General features: G+C 41.2%; 2 protein-coding genes across 2 annotated transcripts; one reads left to right on the forward strand and one right to left on the reverse strand.

Annotated features, from left to right (window-relative positions):
* Nucleotides 1-3,846: 3,846 nt before the first annotated feature.
* Nucleotides 3,847-7,815, forward strand: LOC125573181 (uncharacterized protein K02A2.6-like). Its single transcript, XM_048733550.1, has one exon. The coding sequence runs from the start codon at nucleotides 3,847-3,849 to the stop codon at nucleotides 7,813-7,815; it is 3,969 nt and encodes a 1,322-aa protein (XP_048589507.1).
* Nucleotides 7,816-8,025: 210 nt separating this feature from the next.
* LOC5510576 lies at nucleotides 8,026-11,244 on the reverse strand. The gene is made up of 2 exons (XM_032379753.2): nucleotides 10,737-11,244; nucleotides 8,026-10,158 (listed from the first exon to the last, which is right to left on the reverse strand). The coding sequence occupies exons 1-2, from the start codon at nucleotides 11,088-11,090 to the stop codon at nucleotides 9,526-9,528; spliced, it is 987 nt and encodes a 328-aa protein (XP_032235644.2). The 5' UTR covers nucleotides 11,091-11,244; the 3' UTR covers nucleotides 8,026-9,525.
* Nucleotides 11,245-17,760: the final 6,516 nt, after the last annotated feature.

A 17,760-nucleotide genomic window follows, 5' to 3' on the forward strand; every position in this document is an offset into this window, starting at 1 on the left:
TCTAAAACCCCACATTAACCCCTGACTTCCCCAGGACCATAAGGGAGGGGGCTCAAATGACTAGGGCATTACTATGTGATTTAGCAGTACACACTCAATAGGTTTGTTTTAGAACAAGATACTTATATTATATAAAACTAAAAACAAACTTTTGCTTTTTAAATAATAAATCTGTAAAGAAAACAGTTTTCTATTAACCTAAAGATAATGGGAAAGGGGATGTTTTAGGAAAGTACTGAATATAATTATCACATTATTGTTATTATATTTTCTTTTCAAACATTTAAAGAAGAGTCATATTTATTCCTTTCCTTCTCCCTGTTGACTATTATTATGCAATTGATGCTCTTTGCTATTTCCCCTCTACACCAAAAATAAATTAATAAACAGATTTGATTTTTAAATTAGAAATTTTCATTTAGTACTTTCACTTATATCTTCTTTTTAGGTTTTCCTTTCCAAGTCTCTTTTCCATTACATTTATTTTTAAAGGTTTAGATTTATTTCATTGGAATGGTTGGATCCAGGGTTTCTAAAAACACCAAAGTTTAATGCATTACTGGATGTATATTTGTAGATAGTAATTCCCATGGGGATGGAAAATCACCACTTAAAATGGTACATTAAAACTTCAGTATTGCATCTTATCTAAAGTTGTGTCTGTCCATTACTTGTTCTTCGCAAGGACAAAGCTTGTCAGAATGTAGCTTTACAAATGTACATTAATGGAACTTTTATTAAGGGAAGGGTTTTTTAGGGCAAGATACTTAAACTTTATAACACTAGCAACAACCTTGTTCTTTTTCAATAATAGAATTCTGTTCACATAGTTTGGATAGCATAGACATGGCCTCTTTAGAGGCCTGTGGGGATGAAAGGGTTAAAATAATGGGAAAGGGGGAATGTCAAGAAATGCTCAATCAAATTATTTTCATTACTGTTATATTTTTTTCAACAAACCCTTCAAGTTGAGTCAATTCCCTTTATATCTCCTCCCCCGTCGACTATTTTTTAGTCAATTGATATTCTTTCCTTCCTCTCTACCCCAAACATAGATCAATGAAAGGGTTTGGTTTGAAATTAGAAGTTAGCAGTGATGCCTTAGTCAGTGATGCCTTAGATGTTTTTTTAGGATTTGCTTCCAAAATCAATCTGTTTTTTCTTCATTGCATTCATTTTGGAGTAGGCCACCAACAACAAGGCCACTATATGGTAAATGGTGGGTGCACCAATATGTAATGCATGAAAGGAGATATATTTTTGGATTTTAATTTCCAGACATTTTTCTGAATATTCGGTCCAATGAAGGAGAGAATCGCCACTAAATCAATACATAAAAATTACAGTATGACATCTAAACAGTCTAAATATATTGTTTCAAATCTGTGGAATGCTGTTACATCCATGACCTATTCTGCACAAGGGCAAAGCTTGTCGGAGTATTGTTTTGAGCTCTGTTGGACCATTCCATAATGTATATAACTGAATACTGCCCCCCCTTCCACCCCACCCCTGGGCAATTATCCTTCTAACCTTCAAGGCATATAAATCCTAAGCCCATTCAGCCTTTCGGCTATCAAGTCATAGCCCATTCATGCTCTAGGGGCATTGTCAAATATTTAAATTAAGGAGTAATACAAAAGATGGGCTGGTTGGTACAAGCCAAGCAAAAAAAAAATTCAAACTGTCTTCTATTTTTTTTATTTAATATTCTGTGTACCACATGCTTTTTGTGTGTAGGAGATGAGACGATATAAGCTTATACCACTATTAAGTCGTTAAAACAAATATGAAATACTGTTGTGTCAAGTCATTTTCTGCAGTGGCTGATCCAGGTGTGGTTCTGTGGTCCAATGGTCCAATCCTTTTTAAGCACAAAGCTATTGTAATAGTTTTCATAAATTGAACCACCATTGAAAAATTCTAGACCCTCATTCAATTTTTAACAGCGCCTGCACAAGGCAATTTGAATACTGAATGTTCATGATCGACCGACAAATTCGGACGGGCTGCATATATAACTTATTGAAACTAAACACAACACACCGTAAGGCATGTTTTTATGCATGCATATGAGCTTCGGAGGACGCAACGAATACCATTTGCAGTACTGAGTAGTCAACTCCAGGGTCAAGAATCCATGCCTGCTTGTCCACCGTTAAGTGTGCCTTCAAATTCCAGTATAATTACGCTTTCAAGCTGTAATTCTATCGTGATGACCATCATCCTCGCCGTCATCTATTGACTATAGCGAATCGGACTTTCCCACCGAAAATAGCCATTCGAAATATAAATTTTTACCACATATTTGCGCCCAAAGGCTTTTCTACAAGTCTTTCAAGTTTTGATACGTCTAAAACCCTACCAAAAAGTAGAAAGATACTGTTTTATGCTCTTTTTCTCGTCTCTCTATGGCCGCCATGTTTTTTTAACTTAGTACCAGCGAGTGTTATGACGTCATCTTACAATTTGATCTGTGATTGGTTGTTTTAATGTTTTGATGCCTCGAATGTCAAAACAAAAAAGTGTTTCCAGAAAAGGAAATATTCTGAGCTGATAAAAAAACCCTTGCAACCCCACTCCTATTCTAGGCATGGAATACCACGGCAAGGGAATAGTTAAACAATTATTCGCCTCACGATCAACGAATAGCAGTAAATAATCCCCAGACGCGTCATCTTTGCCTTAGGTGAATAATAAAATATTCACTTTTTCACAGGAAAATGCTTCAAGCTCCGAAAAAATCAAGAGTGACTCCATGACTGATCTGACGTTGTCTCTTGAGACAAAAAGGATTGTTGAAACGGAGGCGGCACTTTCTTACAAAAAGGAAAGCAATCGCAAAATCAACGAGGCAACTGATGCTGGGAAAGAACTTTATAAAAGAAGCGATACTTCAGCTGTAGAGCTGGGGAAAGCTTATGTTGCTGACTTTGAAAAGGAAACCCAGTCACATGTTTCTGAAAAGGAGGAAATTTGTGTCGCCCCTAATTTTTGTGTCCCCTATGAAAATGACGGCGACAACGATGGACATACAAATGGGAACAAAACAAATACAAATGGGAACGAAACTACCGTGCATAATGTTGGTATCGCTAGTAGCCTGCCTGAATTGGCAGCAAGTGATGATGTCACCGCTGAGGGAAAGACCGTATCTGATGCCAATGATGGGGGATACAGCATTGCAAAGGATGAATCAGGCGCGATTGACGTGGACAACAACACCGTGAAGGAAAAATTCGAGAAAGATGAGAACGAAGAGTTTGCCAGGACAATGGAGGCTATGGCGTGCTTCGTATTGTTTCAGGGAAGAGGTGTGGAAGAGATCAGGCAGGCCGAGCTCGAGCTGGGCCCCCTGTGGCCGATAGTCGTGGCCTTTAGGGACAAGGTTCCTGAAGATCACCCCCTGAGAAACCAGCGCCTCGCGGAGTAAAGCGCATGCTCCTCTACAACGACCGCTGGGACTCCGAGTAAATTTAAAGCGGTCAAGATAAAGTTAGATAAATATCTGTGACCGTTTTAATCAGCCAATTAGCGTGTTACCTAATAACTGTGGATTCTTTGGTTTGTCATTGAAAATGACATTCCTATTTGATAAAACTTTTATACTCTCTTTTATTGCATATGAAGTTTATTCTTAATTAAAGTGGTGTTTGAGTAAATTTTCCAGTTGATGCTTGAGCTTCATGCTGAGCTGTGTGTGACAAGTTGCGTGACAGAGCACGTGCTCAGAACGTGACCCAGGACCCATATAGATTGTGCAAGACTCATGGCTCGTTTCACCGTTGAATAAACGTCTACAAAACTTCTTATTATCCTCTTCATACATGGTGGCCGCGGTTAACTATGGCCTCAGGATATGTCTTACCGCCGCCGGCGCCGCTGGAGATACACAATAGCAATGCTGCTGACAAATGGAAGCGATTTGTGCTCGCTTGGAAAAACTACTCGTTGGCGACTGGGTTGAACGAGAAAGCTGAAGCCGTACAAGTAGCTACGTTGCTAACAGTTATCGGTGAAGAGGCGAGAGAAGTCTACTCGACATTTACCCTGACCGAAGGAGAGACAGACAAGATAGAGCCTGTCATAAAGAAATTCGCCGAGTACTGTCAACCAAGAAAGAACGTGCCGTTCGAAAGATTCCGTTTCAACCAGCGAATGCAAGAGCCTGGAGAGTCCTACGAGCACTATAGAACAGCGCTGAGAAAATTGGCCGAGTCCTGCGAGTTTGATACGATTACGCCAGACGAAATACTTCGAGATCGGTTGTTATTTGGAAAACATGACACGAAGGTCAGAGAAAGGTTGTTACGCGAGTCCAAATTAACACTAGCGAAAACAGATGAAATTTGCCGAGCGGCTGAGAGTATGCTTGCTCAGATGAAAATAGTCAAAGATACATCTGAGACAGACGTCAATGCCGTGAGTAAATTCGAGTCGAAGAAACCCAACATCAAAAATTATCGGCGAAAGCAACGAGGTCAAGGCAAACAATGTGACAACTGTGGATACCAACATATGGCAAATCAGGAATCGTGTCCCGCACGAGGAAAGGACTGCCGGAAGTGCGGAGCGAAAAATCACTTTGCCAATAGATGCAAACAGGAAGTCAAGGCTACCGAAGTCGAAGAAACAGATATGTATCCTGAGGAGACATATCAAACGGAGGAAGTATTGGCCGTCTGGTTGGATGATTCGCAGCTGGTCACATTTCAATCAGAGTCTGGAAGTTTCATCCGTTTCCAACCTGATACTGGTGCACAATGCAATGTGTTGCCAGTGCACATATACAAGCAGGCGTGTAACGACCACAAGCTAGTAAAAGTGAAACCCGTGCAAACGTCCTTAGTGGCGTATGGGGGATCAAAGATCAAAGTCGTCGGGCATGTCACCATTAGAGTGTGGAGAAACCATGTATCGTGCCAGCTGGATTGTCGCCTTGTTGACAGCCATGAAATCCGCCCGATTCTGGGGCGTAAGGCATGCCTTGGCATGAACATTATACAGTACAATGACAACGACCAGTTTCACAAACCGCAGACAGATGGAGCGACAGTGTTCACCGTTGACCCCAAACCAGGAGCTGCACTAACAAGAGAAGAAATATTGGCTAAGTTCCCAGCAGTGTTCAGTGACGGGGTTGGCAAACTTGATGGAGAATACACCATCAGACTAGACACAAACGCTCAACCAGTACAACACGCACCACGTAGAGTTGCAGTAGCCCTAAGACCCCAGCTCAAGAAAACCTTGAATGATCTAGTGGACAAAGAGATAATAGCACCGGTGACCACACCCACCTCGTGGATCAGCTCTATGGTAGTAGTTCCCAAGAAAGATGGAAAACTGCGAATATGCCTAGACCCAAAGGATCTCAACAAAGCCATCCAGAGGGAAAACTATCCCCTACCAACCATAGAAGAGGTTGCAACACGATTACACGGTGCCAAGGTGTCCACGTTGTTGGATGTCCGCAACGGTTTCTGGCACGTCCAGCTAGAGGAAAAGTCGACCTATCTAACAACTTTCCATACACCGTTTGGCCGATACCGATGGAAGAGAATGCCTTTCGGGATCTCCTCAGCACCAGAAGTGTTTCAAAGAAAGATGCATGAATTTGCCGAAGGTCTGACTGGAACCGAAGTTGTTGCTGATGATTTCCTGGTAGTGGGCTATGGCGAGAGCTACGAGGAGGCAACGGCGGATCACGACAGGAACCTCCTGGCATTCCTAAACCGTTGTGATCAACGGGACATACACCTGAATCCCGACAAGATGAGACTTAGGAAATCAGAGTTACTCTTCATTGGCCACATAGCAACTGACAAGGGACTTAAAGTCGACCCTGCTAAAGTGCGAGCAATTGTGGACATGCCCTCACCGACCGACAAGCTTGGGGTACAGCGTCTGTTAGGCCTAGCCCAATACCTTGCAAAGTTCCTGCCCCAGCTGTCAGACATCACAAAGCCGCTGAGGGATCTCACACAGAGCGACGTGCAGTTCATCTGGGATGATGCGCAACAGTCTGCGTTTGAAAAGCTAAAGGATGCCGTTACAGTCACTCCAGTATTGCGGTACTACAACCTAGACGAGGAGATTACACTTCAGTGCGATGCGTCGCAGAGCGGATTGGGTGCCGCATTACTACAGAATGGCCAACCAGTAGCCTACGCATCACGTGCACTCACGCCCGCTGAGACGCGTTATGCACAGATTGAGAAGGAGCTGCTCGCGATTGTTTTTGCGTGTGACCGTTTCCATACGTACGTCTACGGCCGCGAAGTCGTCAACATCGAGACTGATCACAAGCCTTTGGAACCAATCTTCATCAAACCTCTGGCGACTGCTCCGAAACGCCTACAACGAATGCTGCTGAGTCTGCAGAGTTACAGTCTCAATGTGAAGTACAAGAAAGGCAAAGATCTTTACTTGGCTGACACCCTAAGCAGAGCTTACCTACCCGAAGTCAACGCCTGGGAGTGTACCAGGGAGCTGGAGGAGATTGACCATCGATCATGGATGCCAGTGAGAGAAGAGACTTGGCAGCAACTCAAAAATGCAGCAGTAGATGATGCGGTGCAACAAAACCTTCGAGAGGTTATAAAGAGAGGTTGGCCAGAGAGCAAAACAGACCTGCCGGAGTGCGTGCATCCTTACTTTGATATTCGAGACGAGCTAACTGTCCAAGAAGAACTCATCTTTAAAGGCCAACAGTTGGTGGTTCCTAGAGCCCTGAGGAAGGAGCTTATGGAAAAGACACACTCATCCCACATCGGTATAGAAGGCTGCATAAGACGAGCAAGAGACACGTTTTTCTGGCCGCGGATGACTGTCGAGTTGAAGGAGTACATCACAAAATGCGAAGTATGTTTGACTCATCGCAGTGGCCAACGAAAGGAGCCAATTCTCCAACATGAGTTTGTCGCTCGACCTTGGGGAAAGGTCTCAGCTGACCTCTGTGAGCTCGACAACCGAACACTGCTAGTGGTCAGTGACTACTTCAGCAACTACATAGAAGTGGCCCGGCTTAACACAGTGACGTCACGAGCAATAATAAAGGAGCTGAAGGCAATATTTGCCAGGTTTGGCATCCCAGACACCCTTATAACCGACAATGGACCGCAGTTCGCATCAGCGGAGTTTAGTGTATTTGCCAAGACCTGGATGTTCGAACACAAGACGTCATCCCCAAGATATGCCCAAGCAAATGGGAAAGCGGAAAATGCTGTACAGACAGTAAAGAGGCTGTTTAAAAAATGCAAGACATCCGGGGGGTCAGAATTCCAAGCACTTCTCGACTGGCGGAATACTCCGACTGCTGGAATCGGAACTAGCCCGGCCCAGCGCCTTTTCGGACGTCGATGCAAAACACTTCTCCCTGTGGCTGGTTCCCTACTACAGCCTAGCTACAACACTGAAGAGGACACCAGGAAGTTGATAGGTACCAAGCAACGCCAGAAGTTTTATTACGATAAGCACAGCAAGCCCCTGGAGCCCATTGCTGTCGGCGAAACTGTGCGCATGAAGCTACCAGGACAAGACACGTGGACGCCTGGTACGTGTTTAGGTCAAGCCGGACCTAGGAGCTACAACGTCGAGACTGAAGGTACCACCTACCGACGAAACCGCCGACAGTTGATCAGCACTGGAGAAACAAACAGCCAAGTACCTGATGTTCTGGAATCACCAGAACCCGATGATGCTCAGCAGCAACCCAGCCAGGTTGCCATGCCACCAGATTCTTCACAGGCTATAACAAGGCCTCGGCGGGAGGTGAAGCCTCCTGCATGGCTCAAAGACTATGTGCCAAAATAACATTGAAACTGTTAGGACACTGAACATTAGTAATAATCCATCGTATGATTTTAGTTGTAAAATTTCGATTTTTACCCTTTGATTATTATAATGTTGTTTTAACCAACCGTTAGCGTTACTGTTAAAAGAGGGAAGATGTGACAAGTTGCGTGACAGAGCACGTGCTCAGAACGTGACCCAGGACCCATATAGATTGTGCAAGACTCATGGCTCGTTTCACCGTTGAATAAACGTCTACAAAACTTCTTATTATCCTCTTCTTACACTGTGGCTATTGATATGATTTGTTATACATCCATAATGTTTTAACCTAGACTATTTTTATTTATACTTTTTTATTATATACATACTGAGAAATACTCACTGAAAACATATTCAGTAAATTTTCGTTCGTTCGTTCACTGGTCTCAGCAAATCAGAGGCGCTAACGATGTTTTTTCACCGTGAAGAAAAGTAGTCCGCGGTTCTGATTGGACGAACGATATTTTTTCAATGCACTTGAATGGCTTCAATCCCAACGCGGGGAGACGGGTAGCTTTGCATGTCACTTTTGTTATTGTGCTTCATTGAGCGAGAGAATGAAATTTTACTGTGAAAATTAAATACAAAGCGTTCAAAATGGAAGACTATAGATTTGCTACTCTCAATGACACTGTAGAGGATTATGTAGAAAGTCTTGAAAACAATAATACAAAGGGAAAAACCGAGCGAGATGTAATACTGTTAAAACGCTATCTAACATCACAGTCTCGTGCGTGACATTAGCGAGACAGATTCATTTCAATGTAAGTTTCTGTCTGTCTTCAACTAAACCGTCGAACAGCACAAACCTCGGAGCCTCTGCAGCCAGGTCTAACAAAATGTTATGTAATAAGCTTATTATAAATTTCTCAGTATGTATATAATAAAAAAATACAGCATGGAAAGTGCTTTGTACAGTTTTTATTCCTCATTGTTTTGTATCAAAAAAACTCACTCGTTCGCTGCGCTCACTCGTTCGATTTTTGATACTGCACAACTCGTGAATAAAATCCGTACGCGCGCACTTTCCATGTAGTATTCTCTACTTATCATATATGTTATCAGGATTATTAAATTTTGCGAATAATTTGCGTTATAAAGAAAGAAATTCTTCTGGCTATCTACAAATTCGTGTCCTTTTTGTTTGGGGATGAAAAACCGGAATCCAGTCAAGCTAATTAGTCTTTTCAATAACATATCCTTCTCGGTAATTATTGTGAGTAATAAGAACCTTTTCATCGTACGTAACCAAGATTTTGTTTGAGGAAAGGGGGGCAGTCATAGGTATCATAACACAATAACATTTGACGAACCTTTTAGAAGAGTGGGGGGGGGGGGGGAGGGGGCTAAGAACCCTCCAGGGAATGCAGATAAAAGGATTAAATAATAATAATCGTTTCACGAACTACGTAAACGGGGGTGAGAGTATCACCCATTGTTTCAATTTTGGGCTAATTCTGAAATATTCTAGAACATTCTAGAATCCGGGGACGAAGTACACTGAAACGTTTGCACACTCTGGCCTTCACGAGTTGGAAAACTAGACATTTTCGTATATATCCAAATGACAGCCGGCTATAATTCTAACTCGCTAGTCGATAAACTTATCAATTCATGCTACCTGCAGGCTAGCTGGTCTCCCTGAGAGAAAGTACAAAAGGGATTAAACACCCCACTTACCCCTCCCCCTTATAGATAGCCTCCTACCCAGTGATTAGTGCTTGACTGAGAGCCGCTTACACATCGGAACTTGTCGTTGTACGCGTTATATAACCCAAAATTATCCTGACTGTTAATGGCGCCGGGAGTTTTGCCAAATTGGCAAATGTCTACCGAGCTGTCATGGTGAAATTGCGACGCATCGCCTTGCCACCAGCCAGCCTGGCATCCTGTGCAGTTATGCCCCATAATATTCATATACTCCACTTTCTTGCATACCTTGTCGCCTTTAAACTCAATCATATCAAAGTCAGAGAATCTCGCTCGCACATAATCTCTGTAGTCCACGCCGTACTGGGGAAAGCTGCATGTTATCCTCCAATGAGTAGATGCATCGCGCAGCGCTTTCATGCGATCAAGGGACAGACGATAACCACTAAAAGATGCCTTGTCTTCGAGCAAAGGTAGGTTGGTGTACAAAGGGACTTTCTTAAACAAGTTCAAGAGTACTGTGTATTCGGACATGAGAAGGGTCCACGCGGACCCAGGCTCGCTCGTGAAGTCGCAATAGGCGGGGTACACTGTATCATCCTTGTCGTAGATGTCGTAGATGCCAGACACTCGCACGCCGGCTCGTCCGTACGCCAGACAGGAACGTGGCTTCTGCAATCACAAGGGACCAGCAATAATAATTTTGTACAACGACAATAATAAATCGCGCGCTCGATTGGTCAAGGGTCCATATCGCGTCAGCATGTGTGCGCGAGATTAATTCTCGTATATATACATTTTCAAGGTACATAATTCGATTCTATTCTATAATTCAAATCGTATTGATTTGCGTAGAATTCATAAATAAGGAAATACATTTTGTTTGCACTACGCAAAACGCAAATTCAATAACCATAATTTGGTAAATGCAATAAAGAATTGAATGGGGAGAGTGCGAAAAATGATTGTAAAACAATCGAATTCTATGCCAAATTCGCGTGATATAGCCGCGTGTCCTAAACCTAATCAAAACTTATCGCTACTATTTAAAAAGGGGGAAATATCAATTTTAGAATTTCAATTTTGATAGACACTTTCTAAATACGTCACACCTGATGCAGAGACACAGCCGCAGTTGAAGGAAATAAACACTCAAGAATAGTGTCCCTTATTCTGACAAAACAACACATTTCCATACCCATTCAATATACAACTGTTATTCATATAAAAGTATTCCAAGAAAGGCCTACCGAAACGGGTGCAACCATTTGAGCGAACACGAATCCTTGTTTGTTTTCGAGGACAGTCTCCTGGTGCAGGTCTTGGTTGGACAGGATTCGATCAAACATATCACACTTTCCTTGGCGTGTAGCTGAGATTTGAAAGTTCACGGAAAAGCATCTTGGGAGCTGAAGGCAGTACAAGACACACTCGAGATAGTTTTGCGCGAAACTTGTTTTCGTCGGAGCACCGAGCAAAGCTTTGTCTAACAAAGTTACAAATGAGCCATCGAAAAATCGCCCTTTCTCTAGACAACAACCTGGCAGGGAGCGAGATACTATAAAAACAATAACAAATAAGACATGTACACGAAAAAACATCATAAATTATTGGGATTACTGTGAGTTCTAACTGCTTGGTCCTAGAGCAATTTATCTATGCTCGAAAACAGTGTTTTGGTGTTTGTTCAAAACAAACAAAAAATTTAAATTCTTAACACCTGCGAGCCAGGAGTGAAGTGCAGAAATAAGTATGTTTTTTGTTCCAATGGGGTTTTCCCATTTCTCACTTTTGCTAGTCCCATACTATGAGAATTTTAAAGTAAATTTTCATTCTAATTGTTGTGCGAGGAATTCAAAAAAGCATGAAAATGTTCAAACGTTCAATTCCATCAATTTTGTTTTTCATCTTCCCTTTGTCCTTGTTGATTTGCACTGGATTGTAAACAGTAGTTGAATCATATCAATCATTTAATAAAAGTAGGATAGCTTGTCATGTTACGGCAGGCTTTTACTCCTTTAATATATCTGTCTATTATAAAGAGATTATTCCATGGAAAGAGCGCGCGGACTATTTTTAACCTATTTTTAAACTATTTTTTTTTATTTTGATGCGCAGCATCAAAAAACGAAAACGAGTGATTTTTTTTGGTGGGCAAAGCAACGAGAGAAAAAAAATAGTTCGAGCACTTTCCATGGTGTAATGTTTTTATTACATACATACTGATTTTTTTTTCTGTCGCAAATTCAGTCAAAGTTCAAAACCAGGAAGCCGTTAAAGGTAATTCCCTTGAAATAGTTCTACAACCCAGAATTTTTTAAAACTTGGCATAAACCATATTGAAGTTAAGGGCTTTCAAAAAATGTAATAAAAAAATGGGAGTACAGGCCTTGTTTTCACAACAGAAGGGCGTAGAGATGACGCGTTTTTAATTTAGATTATTCTTTGCGGACTTCGGCAAAGGATTTGATCTTATCGATCATCACATTTTGATGCGCAAGCTAGCTGAATTTAACATCCATCCCTCGTTGTTGCTTGTTTCCTCCAAGGAAGAGAACAGTCCGTTAAATTAACACCGTATTAGTCAAGCACTCTCAAAATCAACGGAGGCATTCCACAGGGTACCCGTCTCGGTCCGGTACTCTTTGCCGTTATGGTTAACAGCCTCGTATCCTCGTGTTCTCTACGCGCTAAATACGTAGATGATTTGACGGTGCTCGAAGTCTAACCAAGAAATTCTCCATCCCTACTTAATTTCATAGTAGACGACATCAATCATTATACAGTTACTAATAATATGAAACTTAATCCATTTAAGTGTAAGACCATGGATGTAGACTTTCTAAAGTATCGTAGTTGTGTGTGGCAGCCTGTGGTTATCGGGACCACGGCGGTGGAATGCATCAAATCGTTTAAGTTACTCGGTATTTATATATCCGACGATTTGAAGTGGACCAGCCACATCTATTACGTTATTAAGAAGGCGAATAAAAAAATTTACGCGATACGAATACTGAAAAGATCAGGTGTGCATGTAAGAGACATTGTCGAGGTATACTGCACCCTTATTCGCTCAATCTTAGAGTATGGTGCCCCAGTATATTCTAACCTCACTGAATTTCTCTCTAATGCTATTGAGAGGATTCAACAACGAGCACTTAAGATCATCTTTCCCGGGATACCATACTCCGATTGCCTGATGAAGGCCGGCATTAGATCTCTAAAGGACAGAAGAGCCGAACTCTGCAAAGAGTTCATGAGCTTACGTAGGGACAATCCATTACATCAGATTGCCTCGTCGAGAACCACAAAGCCACTACACCAATATAATTTAAGAGCAGATAGAAAGATCGTACCCGCCCTTTGCAACACTAACAGGCTGGCGGACTTTGTCACTGTTAAATTTGTGGAATTTCTCCAAGTCATGTAATTATTTGTATTTTATGTAAGTCAGTATTTATATTCCGTGTGCGCAGACACCCGTATTTCAGATTAATCTGCAAGTGGTACAATAAACTATCTATCTATCTATCTATCTATCTATCTATCTATCTATCTATCTATCTATCTATCTATCTATCTATCTATCTATCTATCTATCTATCTATCTATCTATCTATCTATCTATCTATCTATCTATCTATCTATCTATCTATCTATCTATCTATCTATCTATCTATCTATCTATCTATCTATCTATCTATCTATCTATCTATCTATCTATCTATCTATCTATCTATCTATCTATCTATCTATCTATCTATCTATCTATCTATCTATCTATCTATCTATCTATCTATCTATCTATCTATCTATCTATCTATCTATCTATCTATCTATCTATCTATCTATCTATCTATCTATCTATCTATCTATCTATCTATCTATCTATCTATCTATCTATCTATCTATCTATCTATCTATCTATCTATCTATCTATCTATCTATCTATCTGATCGCGCAAAAATCCCAACTGAAGTATTTTTACGGCTTTTAAGAGAAATAACCAAAACTTCTACATCCCAACTTTTTTCTTTTCAGTATATCATTTTTTCGTATATATTTAACTATTTGAGCAAATAAAAAATGGGGGTAACCGACTTCGTTTTTCTGTCAAAGCGATTTTAAGTAAAAAACGCGCGCCTTTTGCTGTGTTTTCTTGTACAACTGTGTCGCGCGCGCACTTAATACCGGAAAATTCGAACAAACAGCGCGCGCCACTATGCGCAGAAGGGGTCCGCAGTGCAATTCAAGGGAATTACCTTAAGTGCAAAAGCAGCAAAACACACACAAGAAAAACGCGATTAAATTTTTAGAACGACTTTACTTGAAAAAAAAACTTTTAAGGGCATATAAATGACGCGAATACATTTTCTTTCACTTACAAAAAATTTAAAGGTCATGGAATTCATGAACCCGAATACATTTTCTTGCGTCGTACACTTAAACGACATGTTTGGCAAAACATTTTCGTGGAAGTAAATGTTTTCACTAAATACTTTGCTCGTTTTTTTTCTTTATTATCTATAAAGTTGTCAATTGTTCATTCGAGAAAAGCGAATCTTTGCAGCTCTTTGGCGATGTACTGTGGAGTTTGAATTACCATTTGTTCCACAGTCGTTCACGCCTCTAATTTGTCGAACGATTGTCGTTCTGTTCTCTTATTGGTTAGTTGCGTATTTCGTGCGAAATTTACGCTGCCTTTTTATAGTGAACAAATCTCAATATGTATAAAAGATTATTATATGCGGATATAAAAGGACGCACGATTTAGTCCATAGTGCTGTCCTCTAACATCCAAAGCCATGATTTTGAGGGAAGGGGTATTTACCCATTTTGTATGGGATTTTTCTTGGATTTTAAAAGGACAATAGGGGTCGTTAGGATTTCATATATAAGGGGGGGGGCTGGTATCTTTTTATAAATTGAACTATTGGAACTATCCAGAGTATGTATGAATTTAGTGGGAAGAAATTAATTTGTGTAACACCCTCCCCCCAACTTATAACACAATACCTTTTTCCCAAATGAGGGAAAGGATTAACCTAAATACACCAATGAATGATAATGAGTTAATTCTACAGCTGCTACTATATTATTACAATGGCTGTCATGACTGTATTCATAAGTTAGACCTTATTGTTTGTTTAATAAAGTGGTGTGGGAACTTAGCAAGAAGCATGTACCAGAGCTTAACATTAATTTCAGAGCAAATTTAGAACGCGCTTTTTGACAGGCCAAGATATGCAAATATAGCCCGGTGTTATAGCCCAGTATAGGTGGGCGGGCAGTCGCTCCTTACCATACACAAGCCATGTTCTGACCCTAGTGGTGGTCGAGCCTGTCTTCATGAGGGCCTTTGACTTAATGTGGATCGAGAGTTTGGATTCACGCCCCTATAAAGTTACTAGAAATGCTATAACAGAAGGCTCATCTACCGCTCCTGACGGACCCTTTTACCCGACAAACCCCTCTCCCCCAGCCACCCTTAACCCCCCCTCCCCCCCCACACACACACCTTTCTACACCCACAGCCTATAACCTTCCCCCCTCCCTCAGATACACACACACAAACCTGGATACACACAAGAAATTAAGGGTTTGGTTACGAATTGTTCTGCTTCTAATATTTCTAATAAAAATACGGAAAGGAGGAAACATTGCGCCGAATATGTACAAAACAAATCAAAACAGTCGAAGCGCTCGCGCTTCCTCTTTGACTGATGACCGTATTTCTTATGATTTATTTAAATTTTCATTTTATTTGTTTATGCATTTGCTGCGTATCGAACTTAAGTATCGAGCTTATTACTCTACCGCTATTACCCAGTGTTCGTATGAGCAGATGAGTTACACCGATGTGAAAGCCAAAACAAGATTTATATTCCATTTAGTGAGTCAAATCGTAATTAGGCTTTGTAAAGTACGCTTTGAGCTTCAGTTTCAATTTATCTTTTTAAAATCCATCGTAGACATACTATATATTTTGTAGATACAATTTGATGTAAAATGTTTGAAGAACCAATTAAGCATTGTACACAGAAGAAGCAATATTCAGTGCTAAGGAGAAAACCAGAATGTAAGAAAAGAGAACGGGAAAGATAAAATAGCAACTTCCGCTAATGGACGACACTTGATTGTTACAAACAATACGAAAAAGAATAATAAATATTCTAAATAACAAAAAGAATAATCTTCCGGAGAAGAAATACAATAATTCCCGACATGCGCTACAGTGCGCAATTAGCGAGGGACGACTGGATACTTCCGTATGTCTTGGTGAGTTAAACATTTAATTATTGTTATCCCAACTGACCCAGACAAATAGCATGGGAAGCTTACATATATATACACCAATACACAGTTGCGGCACTTATCTGAGCAAGAAGAGAGCCTGAAAACGCCTGTGTACTCCACCGTAAGGATGGCCACAATGAAAGCTCTAGTGCTGATATTATTGGTGTGTACTCTTGTGTCTGCTAGACCATATAGCGAAGTTCACAGCGACAATATCCTGCATCGGCCCAAGAAAGCTGGTAAAATAAACTGGGCTCACGATGTTTCCAATAACCTTTTAGAACAATTTCTTCTTTAAGAAAATTGAGAATGTCAAAATTTTGGGCTTGAGGGACTCCATACAAGAAGCTTTTTAACGTTCCTAAATGTCGGTTAAATATTAGCGCCCCCTGAAATTTATCTCAAGCCAGCCCTCCGACCACAATTTCAACCTTTAGGCCAGCACCGTCGACAAAAAAAATAATTTTACTGCTTTGCTCACAATCTCAACAAATCCAGACCCAAGATATTTGTACTATGTATCTACTCTCCAAATTGCATCTTTAAGGAGCAAGAGTGAGGACGTGGGAACGAAGGTGCGTGGAAACGGAGCGAGAACAACTAGGGAGGGAGGGGGAGGGAAGGGAGGGGGAAAAACTCGATGCCCTTGATCCATGAGATGAGGACGTCTACGTTTTGGGAAATGCGTCTCGCATCGTGCGTCCATTCTTTGATGGCGCTTCATTGGCCTGTATTGAGAGGGACGTATAAGAACTTACACACTAACTCAAAGTCATCAAATGGAGTGCATCACATCTTATCAACGAAGAGGAGAATCTAGTGTAGTTTAAGACTATTCCAACGCCTTTCCAACCCTCAATTTTCTGCCCCTAACTTTGCATGAAAGGGTGGTTCTATTTCAGGCGCTTACACAGGGAGTGCGCAAGGTGCGCGCATTTCTTATTGAGGAATCTTCAAATCCTATACTTTCTCCATATGATACCTATAACTGCGCACACCCCTCCCCCCCCCTCGGCCAATCCTGGGTACGTGCCTTACTATCTAACCACGTGGCCAGCCTTTGATCCGCCAATGTTGAAGGGTACAAATCAGCATTTGATTATGTCTCGATGTATCTTGGCTCTTTTAATTCTAAAATAGAAACGTTTTTCTCACAACATTCCCAGATTGCAATGATCAACAAAGCCAAATATTCTGTGTGTTTGCAATGTGGTTTCCTGCTAGCAGAGGCCTCTTTTCTTTGTATTTCGCTGGGCTGGAGTTCGCGAGGAAAAGATACCTCTGCCATGGGTCGCAAGTTCGTTTGATCAAACCGCCGTCCACGATCGTGGACGAGATCCAGAGCGCATGCTCCGTTCATTAATTACTGGCCACTATTTGAGCCTACAATGACTAGCGCATGCGTGAAACGTATATCCGCTGCGAGATAATGAGCCCGCATTCGAAACGGCGTCCTCCGTAGAAATATCAGGCGACGAATTATAAAAGAAGCCATTCAATGCCTTATCTTCATTCAAAATTTTCTCTCTTTTGACTAACGAGTCAATCTTCCGTTTACAGGTTTTGCATATTCTTCTGGGAATAGCTGATCTAAGTTTGCCAAAAGTTTTGTAACATTTTCTTCGAATCCAACTGTGCGATATTTACATTTAATTGAAGAAATTCGCCTGCACAGATGTCTTGAAATTAATCCCACAAACAAGACAAAACTCGTCTTTGCTGCGTTTGTTGTTCAATCTTTTTAGTGACGTTTTAGGTGATTGAAATTGAACAGTTGTTTTCTTTTTTCGAAGAGGAAAACTAACCGGAGTTTGATTCATGATTTCCGACTAAACCCATGCAAAGCACGGGTTTTGGCACGTCGGTCGCTTATTAACGCTCACGCATGCGCAACAGAAACAGTTTCGACCCATGGCAGAGGTATCTTTTCCTCGCGAACTCCAGCCCAGCGAAATACAGAGAAAAGAGGCCTCTGCT

The sequence above is a fragment of the Nematostella vectensis genome, chromosome 10, assembly GCF_932526225.1.
Source record: "Nematostella vectensis chromosome 10, jaNemVect1.1, whole genome shotgun sequence".
NCBI lineage: Eukaryota > Metazoa > Cnidaria > Anthozoa > Actiniaria > Edwardsiidae > Nematostella > Nematostella vectensis.

Excerpts from the sequence above, each read along its gene's own strand:
- LOC125573181 (XM_048733550.1), top strand. The coding sequence starts at position 3,847 with ATGGCCTCAGGATATGTCTTACCGCCGCCGGCGCCGCTGGAGATACAC.
- LOC5510576 (XM_032379753.2), bottom strand. The coding sequence starts at position 11,090 with ATGATGTTTTTTCGTGTACATGTCTTATTTGTTATTGTTTTTATAGTA. Across the intron at positions 10,159-10,736 it reads AAATGGTTGCACCCGTTTCG|AAGCCACGTTCCTGTCTGGC; the intron begins GTAGGCCTTTCT and ends TTGTGATTGCAG.